The 17,966-nt window shown below is 36.2% G+C and overlaps 1 protein-coding gene across 1 annotated transcript; it reads left to right on the plus strand.

The window, feature by feature from the left end:
- The first annotated feature begins 8,510 nt into the window (after positions 1 to 8,510).
- On the plus strand, positions 8,511 to 15,095 carry LOC110921641. The gene is made up of 7 exons (XM_022165988.2): positions 8,511 to 8,549; positions 9,176 to 9,354; positions 10,207 to 10,348; positions 11,579 to 11,653; positions 11,835 to 12,035; positions 14,119 to 14,439; positions 14,621 to 15,095. Exons 1-7 carry the CDS (start codon positions 8,511 to 8,513, stop codon positions 14,897 to 14,899), a joined length of 1,236 nt encoding a protein of 411 aa, XP_022021680.2. The 3' UTR covers positions 14,900 to 15,095.
- The last annotated feature ends 2,871 nt before the right edge of the window (positions 15,096 to 17,966 follow it).

Here is a 17,966-nt window from a genome sequence, read left to right on the forward strand (position 1 = left end):
CCATCTCACCTTACCCAACACTCGGCCCCCCTTCTGCCCACTACCTCAGCCCAACCCAATCCTCAAACCACTACCCCAGCCCAACCGTATAATACCACTGCTACCCTAGCCCAACCGAATCATCCAACTGCCACCCCAGCCCAATCCGCTACCCCTACCAGCCCTACAGCCCACACACTTACCGGTCCACCACCTCCTATGACACCCGTACCCCCTGTTCCGTCATCCCAACCCACCACCCAACCAACTCGCACCGTCCACACCCGTTCCATGAGCGGGATCTAAAAGCCTAAACAACACTTCAACCTAACCACTACCTCCACCAAATCTCCCATTCGACCCATACCCAAGAACCCAACTGATGCCTTGCGAGACCCGGTATGGTTTTCTGCCATGACTACTGAGTTTAATGCACTAATTAGAAACGGCACATGGGAGTTAGTACCTCGTTCACCTAACATGAATATTGTCCGGTGTATGTGGTTGTTTAAGCATAAATACAGGTCGAACGGAACATTGGAGCGGTACAAAGCCCGATTGGTTTGTGATGGGCGATCGCAACAGGTGAGCATCGATTGTGGTGAGACATTCAGTCCGGTGGTAAAACCCGCAACCATTCGTACTGTTCTGTCACTTGCATTATCTAAGGGTTGGGCGGTTCATCAGCTTGATGTAACCAATGCTTTTTTACACGGGAACTTAAACGAAACAGTCTACATGTATCAGCCTATGGGGTTTCGTGATAGAAATTTTCCCGACCATGTTTGCCTTTTACGCAAGTCTCTATATGGGCTTAAGCAGGCACCTCGGGCTTGGTACCAGCGTTTCACAGACTACGTTCTCAGCATGGGGTTTCATCACAGCAAGTGCGATGCGTCTCTATTTACATACAGTCAGGGTCTTGACACAACCTATTTACTATTATGTGTCGATGATATTCTGCTTATCACCTCTTCCGACGCTCTTCGACAACGTCTCTTGGCTAGTCTTGCAGCTGAGTTCGCCATGAAAGATCTCGGCCCTCTCAGTTATTTCTTGGGTATCTCAGTTTCTCGGCATGCGAACTCCATGTTTTTGTCTCAGCAGGCCTATGCTACTGATATTATTGCTCGTGCAGGGATGCAATCTTGCAACCCGGTTGCAACTCCGGTTGACACACACACCAAACTCAGTGCCACGCCCAGTGAACCATTTCATGATCCTACTTTATACCGCAGCTTAGCCGGGGCTCTCCAATATCTCACCTTTACACGACCTGACATCACCTATGCGGTTCAACAGGTGTGCATGCATATGCACGCCCCATGTCTCGATCACTGGCATGCACTCAAGAGAATTCTAAGATATGTGAAGGGCACTTCATCGTTTGGTATAACACTCGGTCCTTCTCGTGCCACCTCATTAGTGGCTTATACTGACGCTGATTGGGCTGGCTACCCTGACACCAGGCGTTCTACTAGTGGCTATTGCGTCTATCTTGGTGACAATCTAATCTCATGGTCATCCAAACGCCAAGCCACCGTATCTCGCTCCAGTGCTGAGGCCGAATATATAGGGGTGGCTAATGTTGTTGCTGAGATCTGCTGGCTCCGGAACCTGCTTCTCGAGCTCTCATTACCGCTTACACGAGCTACAACGGTTTATTGCGATAACGTCAGCGCCATTTACCTTTCCGGCAATCCGGTTCAGCATCAACGAACCAAACACATCGAATTAAATGTTCACTTTGTGCGAGAACAGGTTCAGCGCGGCAATGTTCGTATTCTTCATGTACCGTCACGATACCAGATTGCAGATATATTTACCAAAGGATTACCACGGGTTTTATTTGAAGATTTCAGGTCCAGTCTCAACATTCGGTCACCTCCCGCTTTGACTGCGGGGGTGTAATAGCATCCGTATATTAGGCATGATTATATTGTGATCATTGTAATTATTCTATATCCATATTTAGCTTGTATCTCTGTATTATATATTGAGAAGGATATCAATGAGAAGGATCACGGTTCATATTATTTCAGGAAGTATAAAATAACTTTTGAATGTTGTACATAGTTTTTTATATAAATCATTTGTTTTATATAACGAATGTATATGTGACTAAAAGAATGAGTTATACTGCCTACATGCTTTTGTATAGATTCATATGACACAAGTTTTTCAGCAATGCAACATCAGTTAGTGTTTCATAAACAAGCATTCATGAAAAGAAACGAACATATATAAAAATTTGAATATAATCGGAATCTTTCCTCAAAGACATTAAGTAGATCCACTCAAAATATACTAACCTAATTACCCAAATATACTTGAGTACTTAACATACTCTTGATAAACATTATTAAGATAAAACAATGTCCCAAAAAACCAACGAACATAGCCTAACTTTTGGTACCGAACACAAACGAACACGTTACCGAACGTTCACGAAACGAACTCTTCCTCTGTTCATGTTCGTTCGTTTAACTAAACGAACAAAATTTCTTTATCGTGTTCATTCATTTATTAAACTAACGAACACAAACGAACTTCTCGCCTAACGGTTGATGAATTGTTCGCTAAAAATTCAGTTCGTTTGCAGCCCTAAATAAAACCTATAAATGAAGAAAATCCCTTTACTGGTCAGCCTTGCGTTTGACCCATACCAAAAGTCGATTGTTGTATGAAAAAAAAGTATCCCTTTAACTAAAATAACAAGTCTGAAGTTTATTTATTTATTTATTTTTTGGAAAATACAGAATTCAAATTTTCAACAACACGTAAAATTACTAAACTTTCAAACACCTCAGAAAAAGAAAAAAAAAGATCTTACAATTAAGACGTTTACTTTCTGCTGAGGCCTTTTATATGTCCAATAGACGATTGCGACTCTAGTTACCGTAGCAAAGACCACTTAAACCGTCATCTTCTTCAACACGAGGATAAACTATTCGCCTGCCCGTGAGAAAAAGTTTTCGATTCAAGGTAACATGACAAGATATGTGCACTAAATCCATTATGACGTGGAATCTACCGATGGTTACGTGGATCATCAGAAGCAGCATGCTTGTTTGTAGCCCGGGTGTGGAAAAGTGTTCAAGTATGCATCAAAGAATCTCATGGTAAGTAAATTCGCATTCGTCTTTTAAAAAACAGATTATCTTGTTATTTAGGGGTCAACAGTCAACTAATCAGTTCACTATTGCAGTTAGGTTAGACGGAACCTGGCTGTATGAAGTATTTCACGAACGTGAAGTGTCTAAAGGCGCATTTACAGTCTTGCCATCAGCAGCATATTACGTGTGAGATTTGCGGGAAGAAAAACACATGAAAATGTCGTTTCAAAAGATAAGATTGATGGATGCAACTTAACATTCTCAACGTACGGTAAGAAATATAAACTCTTTTGATGGCTTCATTACCCATTTTTAGAGGTTGTAATTTTGATCCCTTGTTTATTGTCAAAGGGGTCAATCTGTATAGTTTGTCTCAAAAGGGTTGAAAGTCAATGGCATCAAATCTTCAAAATCATGTTAAGCACGCTAAGTATTGATAAAAAATAGAAAAACAAACTTTTAGCGGTGACCCGTGCATATCTTTAAACGGACACAACTGTCACTAATGAAAGAGTAAAATGTCATTTTCGTCTGAGTTTTGTGACTTTCGTCCAAAGGTTTGTTTTTTCGCCGCATCTAGATCCAAAAAATTGAAATCTTGCCATTTTCATCTGGCTTGTTAACTCCATCCATTTTGCTTTGTTAAATCAGGGGAATTTTCGTCTATCTTTTTGTTAAATTAAAAGGCAATTTTTACTCTTAGTAACATTTACAGTACAAAAAAAGAAGACCCATTTACTGGTCAGCCCTGCCCGTTTGACCCGTACCAAAAAGTCACCAGTTTTGATCCGCTAAACAACCCATATTCTGATTTGTATGAAAATAGTATGATCCCATTAGGAAAAATAACAAATCTACAACAGCACGTAAAAGCCGCTCATTTTCAAGAAAAGCCATACATATGCAGCATTATTTCCGGTTGTGGGATGAGGTTTTCGTTCAAGCATACACACTCGTGAGAACAAGACTATTGCTCGTAATCTAGCATTGTGCTGGAATTGTTTTTTTGATTGATGGTTTTTGTAGGGAGATTTTGTGGAGGGTGATGATCAGTTTCAGTCGAGACCAAGGGGTGGTGTGAAAAGGAAAAAATCGATATGCTTATGATTAACTTACCTTATATTTTTCAGATGTGATTATCTCGTCGACAAGATGGAAGAAGAGATGTTTAGTTTGTGTGTGTAACATCATGCATGCCAGTGGAGCTTGCACTTCAAAGGGAGCTAGCGTATTGCGCAAAAATGCAAGTACAAAAAAAAAAAAATCAACATCAGACTTGAAACCGGTCGTACCTGTTGGTATCATCGTCATCGGAAACCCAGGACCAATCGGAACGGATGGTATTGTGACCACAAACACAATCGGTTTTGAACAATCCACAACAATCACAAGTGTTCATGATGAATTGATCGAAAACAGATTTGCAAACAATAACTAACCGAATTGAACTTGAACAAACTAGAACTTGATAAATAAACTTGCAAACACACGTTCGGATTTTTTACAAACTAACTGACCAACCGATTAACAAGGAAGTTTGGCAGCCGGCTTTTATAGGGATGAAGAGTCACGTCGTTTCCCAGTCACAACGATTCACGAACAGTTGTGATGTTTCCTAAATAACCGCCCGGTGGTTATTTCCTGATAAGGGACGTGACGTTTCAAAAGCTCCGCCCCAAAATCCTTGTGTTAACCGCTATACTAATGGACTAGACACAAGACTTCTGTTCGACCCATACATATGTGGCCTACGGCCCAAATGACAATAAACATAACATAACATTGTTTGACCCATTACTAAATAAACTGAAAACAAATAAACATAAACCGGCCCGAGGCCCATAGCTTGTAACTCGGATGATCTTGGTTACCATAACGATCTTCATTCTCCCCCTTAAGCAAGAACATCCGAGGCCTTCGATCACGATCACTCCTTGCGGTTGTTGGTGACCTCGATCTTGACCACCACGTCATCGTCGTCGCTTGAATCGTCGATCCATCCGCAATTGCTTGAGCTTTCGGCCATTCCAACTTTCTCTCTTGCACGCTCCTTCTTGATGTAATCAAAATACCATTCGACCAACTCTAGATAATAAATGAAGGCGACCTTCATTTCGTAAGCGTCATCCGCGTCGTAGCCATACTTCACCGATATCTCGCCCCACTTGTCTTTCTCCATTATCTCATCAAACCCACCGTTGTGCTTCACGATGCGGTGTAGTAGTATGAGGCTAAGATCACGTCCATCAATTAACTCCGGCGGCATCGCCTTCTCACAAACAATCCCTAGAAAGTTCGTGATGAACCAAACCAAAATTTCTTTGAACGGTGCATCGAAGAATCTTGGGTGCTTCTTGATTTCCTCGTGTAGTGTGATAAGATCCCCTGGTTCCACGCAACTTTCCATGATTAACCCTCTTTCAACAACGTCCTCCTCGAGTTGAGAGAGAGTTATTGCCTGTTCCCGAAGCATTTGCCTTGATTGGCGTGGATTATCCTTCTCGCCTTCAATGTAGATCAATAATGCCTTCTTTGCTTTCTTGGAGTACACAACCTTCCTAGCGTTTGAACGTTCACCGTACACTTTCTTTTTGTTTTTCGACTTCTCGAATTCCCGTTCATAATAATCCCCCAGACACTCTTGAAATTCTTCTTTCTCTTTCTTGTAGCCATTATCAACCCCAAGATTATCGTAGAAAGCGTTAAGATAATCTTGTTCCAAATCGGTTTCCGACTTGTCTTCGTATATGTCGAACCCCTTTGATCGACAACCAAACATTTTCTTCAAAACACACTTCTCACCCATAGTAACCGTCTCAATCCCTTGAAACAAGAGTTGTTCTAGACTTAGAACATTCTTGTCAAGTTTTGGTGCGTAACTCACGCACGGGATTGTCTTATCCTTGCCGTCCACCGGCACTCTCACTTCTCCAATTCCATGTACAAACGAAACGTCTTTCTTACTTTCGTTCGTTACAACCCCGAAGTGTCTCTTGAAACACTTAAACAAATTACGGTTTCCCGTCATATGCGTTTTAAACGTGGGATCCACAACCCAGATTGAATCCCATTTACCCCCGCAAGTATCCTTCACAATATAATCACACTCTACTGGCAATGGTGATAATATAATATACTTACTAGGGCAAATTGACGCGATGTGGCCAAACTTCTTGCACTTGAAACACCGAACCCCCGGTTTTCTTGGCCTACCCACTGGTGCATTAGGTTTCTTCCCGTACTTCTTCGCGAAACCTTTTTGAAATACTTTCTTTGGAAACTTTTTCATTGGTGATACCCCGGTCCGCATGGTTGGCTTCCCCTGCGCGTACTCATCCGCTTCCGCCGCCCGGCCGCACTCTCCACTACGAACAAAAACATCATCACCATAATCGGTAACCACCGATTTCCCTTTGTTTCCACGAACCCGGTTTTCTTCTTGATCACAATCCCTTCCGCTTCCTGTTAAACCTTTGGCTCTGATACCAATGTTGGTATCATCGTCGTCATCGGAAACCCAGGACCAATCGGAACGGATGGTATTGTGACCACAAACACAATCGGTTTTGAACAATCCACAACAATCACAAGTGTTCATGATGAATTGATCGAAAACAGATTTGCAAACAATAACTAACCGAATTGAACTTGAACAAACTAGAACTTGATAAATAAACTTGCAAACACACGTTCGGATTTTTTACAAACTAACTGACCAACCGATTAACAAGGAAGTTTGGCAGCCGGCTTTTATAGGGATGAAGAGTCACGTCGTTTCCCAGTCACAACGATTCACGAACAGTTGTGATGTTTCCTAAATAACCGCCCGGTGGTTATTTCCTGATAAGGGACGTGACGTTTCAAAAGCTCCGCCCCAAAATCCTTGTGTTAACCGCTATACTAATGGACTAGACACAAGACTTCTGTTCGACCCATACATATGTGGCCTACGGCCCAAATGACAATAAACATAACATAACATTGTTTGACCCATTACTAAATAAACTGAAAACAAATAAACATAAACCGGCCCGAGACCCATAGCTTGTAACTCGGATGATCTTGGTTACCATAACGATCTTCAGTACCTCTTGAATGATTATGAACACTTAGCATGTGACATATGATTACAAAAACTATATTACGTCAAGCATTGATGGCAATTATCCCCCTCACTTTCCATATACAATCACATCTTTTTTATAAATTGAATCTGAGTAAACTAATTTATGCATTACATCTAGAATATGGGCAACTTTTGACCCATTTTCTAGTTTCTAGACTATTCATTTGACCCATTAGAGATAAATTACCCTAATCGATTCTTATTTTAATAATAAAATGCTTCCAGTATCAGATATCAAGTTGATTAAACTTAGGGATTTTTACAATACTATTTGACCCGAGCAATCCACATTGTAGGGCCGGCCATCCAACTCAAGCCCAGAAAGACGATGCTGAGCTGGCAGCAAACAGTTCTCAGAAGTCTCCAATGCTGCTGCAGTTTTCTTCAAGCAGCCAAATGTTCAAAGAAAAAGCTGCTGCATTCTCTTGCAAGGCTTGCCACTTGACTTTCGCTTCAGTTTTTCACCTTAGCAGTCACGTCCAAAGTCAACATATCTCAAATGAAGTTGTAAAGGGAAAAAAAATATTAACTGGATATTTGTGGGACCCAATTGTTTAGTTTTCAAGATTCAAGATAGTTTTGTTCTTTAATGAGGATTTTAAAGGAAATGAAAATGATTATGAAGTCAAGTTATTACATATCTTTAACATGTTATGATCTTTGTTGACGGGTCAAAGTTTTCAATAGTATCGCCCTATCTTAATTCTTAGGTATGGAATTTTAGTATTTTAGGAAAAAAAATTTGAAGGGGATGATGGCAAATCTAGCGCGGGCTAGAGCTAGATGTTGGGGCTTTAATTTAACGCAGGTCCAACTCGATTGTGGTATTGTCATTGGTTTCGTAACAATTTGAAGTTGAATCAGAGTGATTTTATAATCAGGTATTGTTTCTTTTTATATCTTTAGTTCTCATACATATGTTTTACATGATGTGAATCACTTGTAAATTTCACTAATTTCTTTTTATATCTTTAATTCTCATACAAGAACCGGAATATAGCATGTGAATGTAAGGGGTTTACATGATACGCAAATTTAATTCACGTACGCCTTTTAGATTCGTGTGTCTAGTTAGGTCACTTTTTGTTTATTCACAAATGATACACAAATTTGTATCGCGTATCTGACTATTAGATTCATGTGTCCTTATTTTCGTCTTCTCTTGTTATGTATGCCTTTTAAGAGTTTGATGATGATGCAAAATGGCCAGGAATTTGTGGAAATCACTGGGTCTAGATTAGTATGTGATTAGAATAAAGATATTTTTTTATCTTCATTATTTGAGTTAAATGTTAGATTTCAGCTGTTTTTTAGATGTTGGGTTCAAGGTTTGCATTTTGGAATGTTTGTTACTTGTTAGTCACAAACAATCATGCAATTATGACTTGTACCTTATGTAGCTGATGTTGTATCTTGTTATGGGTTTGGTTTTGTTTCACAAAAAAAAAATACATTTTGTAACGAAAAACTAACCTACTTCTAACTAAAGTTACTCATATAATCGTTAATACTTGCGCCAAGGGGTGTTAAACGGGTTGATGGACCCAACCCGACCTAAACCTGGAAATTTAGCACGAACCCGAAATTCTTATGAGATAAATGAACCCAAACAGACACGAATATTCACGGGTTGACTTGAAGACGACCGTTTGACCCGGATTTTTTTTCGCATATTTTTTTATTTTAAATTTTACAACAAACCTCCCAATCCCGCGAATTATTTAGCATATTAAAATTCTAGACTAAACCTAAACCCGCGAATTTTAGACTAAAACCAAACCTGCAAATTGTTTAGCATATTAACATTTTAAACTAAACTCAAACCCGCGAATTTTAGACTCAGGGGCTGTTTGACAACATCTGAATGGGTAAGTGCTGAACTAGTAAGAGGTCTGAACCATTAAGAGTTAGTATAATGCTTAATCATGCAAAAACAAATGTCTGACTAATTCAGATTAAAGGTCTTAAAAACAAAACGGGGAATCTCAGGGTTGTGGAAAAGGTTGTGATGCTCGGCTTAACTCGTGTTGCTTGTTGGTGTCTTTGGCTGGCCCGGAATAAAGTGGTTTTTTCGGATACGGAGGTTAATATCGATTCTATGTTTAGTGAAGTTAAATCTTTGGGGTTTTTGTGGTATAAGTATAGAGTTAAAGGCAACCCGATCTCTTGGTCGGATTGGTGTAATTTGTAATTATGTGATTGTTTTTTTTTTTTTTTGTCCCGGCTCGGTCTTCCAGTTTTAACGTTTATGAAAAATTTCAAAATAAGTAAAAAAATATTAAAGCTCGAGTGGCTTTTACGGTAGTAATTTTTGAATTACTATAGTGAAACAGTCATAACTTTGGTTGCTATCAGGTGATATTTAGAGTTGACTGTGGTTTGTCCAGTTATACCAGTTCAGACCAAATTTCAAATATGTTCCATTTTCGTCCCTGACATTCTTTAAACATGCCAGTTTAATCCAAAAAGTTAACGGTCGTTAACTTTGAATGTTAAATGAGGGGTAAAAACGTAATTTCAAAATTTTCTACTTTGTTTTATCTGTATATATATCGTTTTTAAAGAGGTGTAAAAATATTGAGAAAGAAAATAAAAATGGAAAACTACCTATTTACCCCTCATTTAATGGTCAAAGTTAACGACCGTTAACTTTTTGGATTAAACTGACATGCTTCAGAAATGTCGGGGACGAAAATAGTACAAATTTAAAATCTGGCCTGAATCGGCATAATTCAACAAACCACAACAACAAAAAAGGGAGTTAAGTCTAATATTTATTTTACCATTAAAAAAACAAGTTGTTTGTGTCAACTGTCAAGATGATTTTACTTTTTTACACTCAGTGTAGACACATTTAGCCATTTACCTTCTTCTGATAAAGAGTCAAACTTTTGACTTCTAAATCCTAACATCAAAAGTCAAAATTAACATCAAGCATTTCAATTAAGCTTTTTTTTTTTTTTTTTTTTTTGTGTGTGTGTGCAGTAAGGGGAGTAATGGAACTTTCATAAATGGTACATTTCTGGATCCATCTTCGAATTCAACTTTATCAAGTAGCTCGTTACCTTTAAACACCTACGATTCGGTTTCTATTATGAGAATTTTCATGGTGTTACTCTCGAGCGTGGTATTATTGTAAATTGTCATTAAACGTCTTGATTACTCGATTTTGTTCCAACCTAAGAAGCGGGCTGGGATTTAGGTTTGTGGTCGAGGTGGATTCGTTTGTAAAATTTTATCTGTAGAAACAAGCGGATCGAGCATTTGTTCTTCGTAATCCATCATTCTTTGAATGGAATGTTCATAGTTTTATGGTTACGTCTATGACGAGCCTTTTTATTTCGATACATACTAGAAACTATGGGTGTAACTAGGTGAACCTGAGCTCGTTAAAGCTCAAGCTTACTTGTTTCGAGCTCTATATGCCCGTTTCTTATCTACCAAGTAATTAACTATTTTATTCATTAATATGATTACTTTTATGTATATATTTGTAATTCTAGTTTTTTATATATTAAACCATAATTAAATTATTTAGTCATAATTTTGTATATAATAATACATACTATGTAAATATATATTTATTGTATAAAACATTCAAGTTCTTGATTAATCCATTTACAATCTCGAGAATCTGTTTTAGTTGATTTTTAATAAGTAGGAAATTACAAAATAGCGGTAGGTAAACGGACAACAAGCTGTGTCGCAACCTCCTTTTGAATTGCAAAACCAATCCTACTTAAAAGTCAATTTTGATAAATTTACCAAAGGGTTACTGATGTTAAAAGTCAAAATTGATAAATTTACCATTATGCCTCTGAAGTGTCTTAAAATATTAAGCTATTTACCATTTTACCTTTTTCAAATGTGTTGCACTCCATTGTACATGTTGTTTCAAAACTTGTATGCATCGTAAAACTATATTCATGTAAATTAGATTTGCTTTATATAGTATTATAGATAAAATTCATATATCTGTCCCTTAATATCTTCCATTCATTATATAACTGTTTTCATCATAATAAAAAAAACACACACAAACTTTCTTAATCTTTTTAACCATTTTAAGTACAAACTAGTATTAAGGCCCATACATTATCGGGTGTAAAACCATAACAAATAGGAGTGGGCTTGAGATGGGCTCATTAGGTAATGGAATAGAAGCTCTAGTATTTAAACCATGCATGTCCCCTTGTCTTCAAATTCTTGCATCAACATACGGCGATGTATACATCTTCTGGTTTTGGGGTGAGCAATATTTCTGGCTCAAGTTTTTCTCCAAATTTTTGAGTTTAAATTTATAGTATAGATGTGGTTTTTGTTCGAATGAATGCTGAATTTTGTTTTCCGTTCCCAGGTAAAACCCCCCAACTTAGGGTTCACAATCGCACCCTCTTCATCGTTTCTCAATCGATCAATCGGATTCTTCAAGGTACCAGTCGTCTCAAAATAACTTGACACCTGACTGACTGAAGCAATTGAACATCATCCTAACTGTGAATATTTCCTTTAAACATCGAAGCAACTCAACTATAGATAAATAATATGCAAAGAAATATTATTTACTTGCTTATTAAATACTAGTGTTTTTTTTTTTTATTCATGACATGAAGGATGGGAGGTGGCAGTATCATCACAACAATTTATTATTTGGTAAATGTTTTGATGAAGCAGAAGCACAACGACCACTCCGGCGGCCGTGCACAATGCAAGTCTGTAAAAGGACTCCGACCAAACTTTCAACTTCAACTAATTATAACATACTTGGAGATGAATTGATTCTTTTAAAGAATTATGTCAGCCTCAAGGATCAGGTTAGTTAGTTACGGATGTTTAGAATTCCATTTGCATTAATTTGGGTCCAGTAATTGAATAAAAATTACGTACAAATTTATGATTTTCTATTTCACTTTCGAAACCCTAATAACCCTTAATACCTATTTCTAAATTCTAACCTAACTTCCATTGCTACCCTTGGTTTAAATTGTGCGATTGGTCCAAAAATGTGATGCTCGATGCGAGCATATTTATATAACATGCTAAAAACTTATTTATACATAACAACTTATATAAACATGTTTAAACTAAAGCAATATAAAACCATACTTAAACTAAAACCATTGACTTAATAATTAGAAGATGGGAGTTTTGTATTTTGGTTCAAATCAAGCATACTAAAATGTTTCTGGAACCACAGAAAGAGTTTACAAACCATAATGCTCCAAATCAAGCATACTAGAAAATTCATTATTGAAAAAACCAAACCCATTTCATATAAGTTGAAAAAAAAAACAATGTTGCGTGCATCAGAGCACAATATTCTCGCATCACGCATTATGCGTGTGTAACGCACGCATTTTAAAACCAAGCTCTTACCAATGGTAGGACTCACATCTAAATTTTGGTCTTTTGTAGTTATATATATATATATATATATATATATATATATATAGGGTGAGGATAGTGTAAAAAGGGCCTAAAGTGTGAGAAGTGTATTATAACACTATATATAATACTATATAACACCATAGAAACACCGTATAACAATATGTAACACCATATAATACCATATAACACTATGTAACACTATATATCATTATATAACAAATATAACACTATACATCTATCATAGACATACTATCAGACAACCTATAGTGTTATATTTGTTATATAATGATATATAGGGTTACATAGTGTTATATGGTATTATTTGGTGTTACATATTGTTATACGGTGTTTATATGGTGTTATATAGTATTATATATAGTGTTATAATACACTTCTCACACTTCTTACACTTTGAGCACTTTTTACAGGATCCTCTACCTATATATATATATATATATATATATATTAGAAACAAATAGTTTGTAGTAGTTTTAAAAATAAAAGTAAAATATTATTTTGTCTAGGGTGAATTTGAGTTAATCGAAGGTGTTCAAGTTCTAAATAAGAATTGAATTGCATGTGTCTAGATCGAATACGATTTTAGGTAAAAAAAATTTATTAGTTGTAAATGTGTTAACCACCCCTAGATCAGGTATTCTGTTAAGTGTATGCACCTCTTTTGGGAAGAAGTTGAGTCTTGTTTATCTTGGTTTTAAAATGCGCGCATAATGCGTGATGCGCCCGATGCACTAATGAGAGTGCATCGCAACAACTGATGCGATGCGTTTACGTGATGCGAGAATATTGCGTGCATTTCGCATAATGCGCTCATCGCATAATGCGCTCTGATGCACGCAACATTGTTTCTTATGCTTTTTTTTTTCCAGATTTTATGAACTGTGTTCGGTTTTTTCCATAATTAACATCTTAATATGCTTGATTTGGACCAAAAAACACAACTCTTATCTTCTAATTACGTCAGTTGTTTTACTTTAAGTATGTTTATATGAGTTTTTATGTATAAATAATTTTTAACTATTTTTTTTATAAAGAACGCTTCACATACGTGATGCGCTCGCATCGCGCATCACGCATCAGTTTTTTGGACTAAACGCATCGGAGCACATCACGCAATTTAAAACCAAGTTGTTTATCATTGTTTTTTTTTTCTAGTAAGACGGAAACCTTTTTAAAGACCTGATTTGAGAATATGACTTGTAAAGATCTGATGTAAAACATAATAGCGATTGTATTGGAGTTGGCAAGCATGCTGTTAACCATGAAATGTAATGCCAACAATTGAATGCGAGGCTTAGATTTAAAAGTTGAGAAAACAGAGTTCTACCTTGCTTTCGTTTGGTTTGTCCTAAAAGATTTGATTGTTTTTCATGTAATAATAGCTTTTGAACTACAACTACAATATCTTTCTTTTGTTTGTTTTTTAAAAAGAAGGAAGGAATTATTATTGTTATTTGCTAATTACAAGTTGAGTATTTTTGACTTGGTTAGGTTGATATAGTGAATATCTGTGAAAAGTGGGGTGGTTCTAGGGGTTGTTTTTATGAGGAGTCTGATTTCATAGAGGGAGAAGAAGATTATTATCGTATACATACTTGTTTTGGTCGAATCTGGGATCCAGAAACAAAGTATGCAGACCGTTGTAAAAGAGATGGTTTTGAACCACCACCAATTCCATACCAACTTTATTCATTGGCTGAATTTGCACTTGAAGATGCTAAAGCCCATCTGCATAAACTTCGTTCAATGTCCCCAGAAACCTGCATAGTCAGATTCTATCCATCATTATATGGTCGACGTGGCCTTCACAGGGTTAGTTTAACTTCAAAATTGATTTTCCATGCATGCTAGTTCCAATCCGGCAAGTTTGAATAGTAGGTATTATTGGTGACTAATTTTTTATCTAAACATTTCGTGAGAAACCCATTTGTAGATGCATGAATTGAAATACTAGTAGAGTTAATTTGACTTGACTGGTTTTGTTTGATCGTAGGATCCCCCTGAGGCCCCTTGTCTGGATTTCCTCAGACTTTTGCCTACGGTTTCCATCTTCATTGGTGATACTGCAGAAGTTGACTATTACTGTCGTCGCAGGGATGTGGATTATAATACGGTTATGTTGCGGTCTGGTGATGTTTTGATAAATGGGGGCATCTTCAGATACTTTTCTCATGGGGTAAAGCAAATTCATGAACACACCATGCCTCAGTCGTTATTACAAGATACCGCTCTCAAATCGGGTTGTCTAAACCTTTCTTTAAGGCAATATTGACCACAGTGCGTGCTAATCTTATCTTTCCAGACTGATCGATCGAGGTGTTGTTTACATGAGTTTCATATTGTCATGTTAGTGGTATAAACACAATGTTTGTCCAGCATGGCCATGTTTCGTGTTTGTCATAAAGTAACTCGTGTGTTTGGTATTGACTTTACTCTTGACATTTCTAGTTTTGTTTGTAATTTGGTTTAAGATTATCTCTACTTTTTACTCTTTGTTTGTAATTTGATCATCTACTAATGCTCTAAGACCATGTTTACTTTTTTTATTTTTGACAATGCCACATTGTTAGCCATGCATAAAAACCGGTATTAATCGTCATGGCTAAACATATATCGAGAGGAAACTGTCTTCTTGAATACTTACACTTGAAGCGAGTGTAGATACATAAATTACCGCACTACCCCTGCTATGACTTATGTATCGTACAGCCAACCTTGACCGATATTTGATTTTGGACTGCTATAAATGCATAGAAGTAAAACACATTTGATTTGTAATTCTCATGTAGTACTAGCTTTCTTTTTATTATTATGCTAGCAATTCTTTCATGTATTTTATAAAATATAGCTGGTAAATTCATAGGGGTGGGAAAATGGGGAGGTTGAGCAGGTTTGAGTAATGAGTTAAGATGAGTATATGTTAGAAAAGCGTTTATTAAGAAAAGGGTTAGGATTGGTTTGGGTTAAGACGAGTTTTAGTCATGATAGGCTAAATATAAAAAATAATAATAATAAAATCAAAATAATTAAAAATATACAAAAACTAAAATTCAAAAAACAGCCATATCCAAACAATGAGATCATGAAGCAATTAGTTGCTGCTAAACTTCAAAAAACAAAACATTGCCATATCTGTATGGTTCTTGTGTTTTTCTTTAATACAATTTACTGAACCAAATCCATAAAATATGAAGCACATAAAACATAAAGCAGCCAAACTATAAAACACATAAAAAATAAAGCAACCAAAATATTAATGGATGTATCAATTTTCCACCTAAACATCTTTAATACAATTGACTGAACCAAGTCCATCGTTTATTCTTTAGCATATATACAAATGTCAAATTTAATATTTTCCTTTAAAGCACTTTCAATAAATCACAAATTTTATACAAACATGCAATATTCAATTTAATGGTCATGTAACATCATATTTTTGACATTAATATCATTTTACCACGAATGTGTTTATTCTCTACAAAAGTAAACTATAATCACTGCAAAACAATCAACACAGCTCCCCGAGTAATTTCTTAATTAGCGAACAGGTATGAAGAATCTAATTGTGATGTTAGAGCGTTCCCAATCAAACCTCTTTACTCCATCTCTATAATTACATTATAAAACACTACCCTTCCTCCCTCCTTTTCAATTAAATAATACTTTTATCATTACATTTTCTCTCTCCTCCACTCACAACAAATTTAAAAAAATATTAAGAAATTATAGAGGTTAACAGTATCTCCTCCAAATAGTAACTTTTTTTCTTTTTTCTCTCTCTCCCACTCACAACAATTTACAAGAGGCTACACTGACACAAATATACAGAAGAATCTGTTGTGAAGGCTCTTATATTGTTTATTATTGTCAAAGAAATATATAAGCAGCCCAAACATACAGTGGGCTTGAGATGGGCTCATGGGGTAGAAGATGAATCTAGTATTTAAAGGATGCATGTGTCTTCATATTCTTGCATCAACGGCGATCGATGATGTATACATCTTCTTTTGGTGGTTTTGGGGTGAGCAAAATTTCGTTCTGCTAAAGTTTTTCTCCAAAATTTTGAGTTTAATTTTATAGTATAGCTGTGGTTTTTGTTCGAATGCATGCTGAATTTTGTTTTTGGTTCCCAGGTAAAACCCTCCAACTTAGGGTTCACAATCGCACCCTCTTCATCGTTCGATAATCATCGATCAATCGGATTCTTCAAGGTACCAGTTACCCACTTTGCATCCATGCACGTGAACTAGCATTTCCATGTTTTCATTTTGCTTGCTACATTTGTTTGAGGTAGTAGTTATTTCTAATTTGCATATAATTAAAGATTCTGTATGTATGTATGTATGTTGCATTTCTTGCTACTGAAAAAGATGATCGAGAAAACTTCCATTTGGTTTGGTGTTCTTTCTTCTCTAAATATTATTATAATGTTGTTACAACATGCAGAGAAATATTATTTATACATCCATAATTATGTAATTGGTCACCAACAACTATCTTTGGTCCGTATAATGTTGTTATATGCAAAGATAATATTATTATGGGAAAAGTGAATATGAGGCTGTTACACATGTAAGCTTATATGCGAAACCTATCAAAACTACGTAGTTTTGATTAAAAGCCAACTAAAACCAATTAAATCTAGTATTTTATTGGCATCCGTTTTCAACTCTCCAATAATTTCTCCAGTTGGTTTTGCCAATTCTCCTATCAACTGATCTGAAACTTAGCCTACGAAATGATCAACAACAAAGTTTTTTTCATTTTATTTGGTCTACAAATCTTAGTTATTCTATTCTTTTTCCCTCTTCCCTTGATCGTGAGTGACAGCCTCCAACAACCCTTTAGCCTACGAAATTAACAACAGCAACAAATTTTTTTCAATTTTAAATTTATTGAACTGAAAATCTTCCAATCAAATTCTGTATATTGACAGACTGGAGAAAATTAAAACCAAAAATATGATATGTCTGGATATGCCTTGTCAAAATTCAGTAATTCACCATTTCGATGGAAAAATTGAATATAGATGTATGGAATAAGAAGATTTTTGGTTTGTTGTTCATTCCTTTATTAGCCGAATAAAGAGATTTAATTGGTTTCTTAATGCTGTTCTTTCAAGAGGCAATAAATTATAGATTTAATTGATGGAGAATTAAAAAGTTGACCGGAGAATTTAATGAAAAATTGGAAAAAGATGAAATTAAGTGACAGAAATAAGGAGATTTAATTGGTTTTTAATCAAAACTACGTAGTTTTGATAGGTTTCGCATATAAGCTTATATGTGTAACAGCCTCATATTCACTTTCCCCTTATTATTAATATATATACTTGC

The sequence above is a fragment of the Helianthus annuus genome, chromosome 17 (assembly GCF_002127325.2).
Source record: "Helianthus annuus cultivar XRQ/B chromosome 17, HanXRQr2.0-SUNRISE, whole genome shotgun sequence".
Classification (NCBI taxonomy): Eukaryota; Viridiplantae; Streptophyta; class Magnoliopsida; order Asterales; family Asteraceae; genus Helianthus; species Helianthus annuus.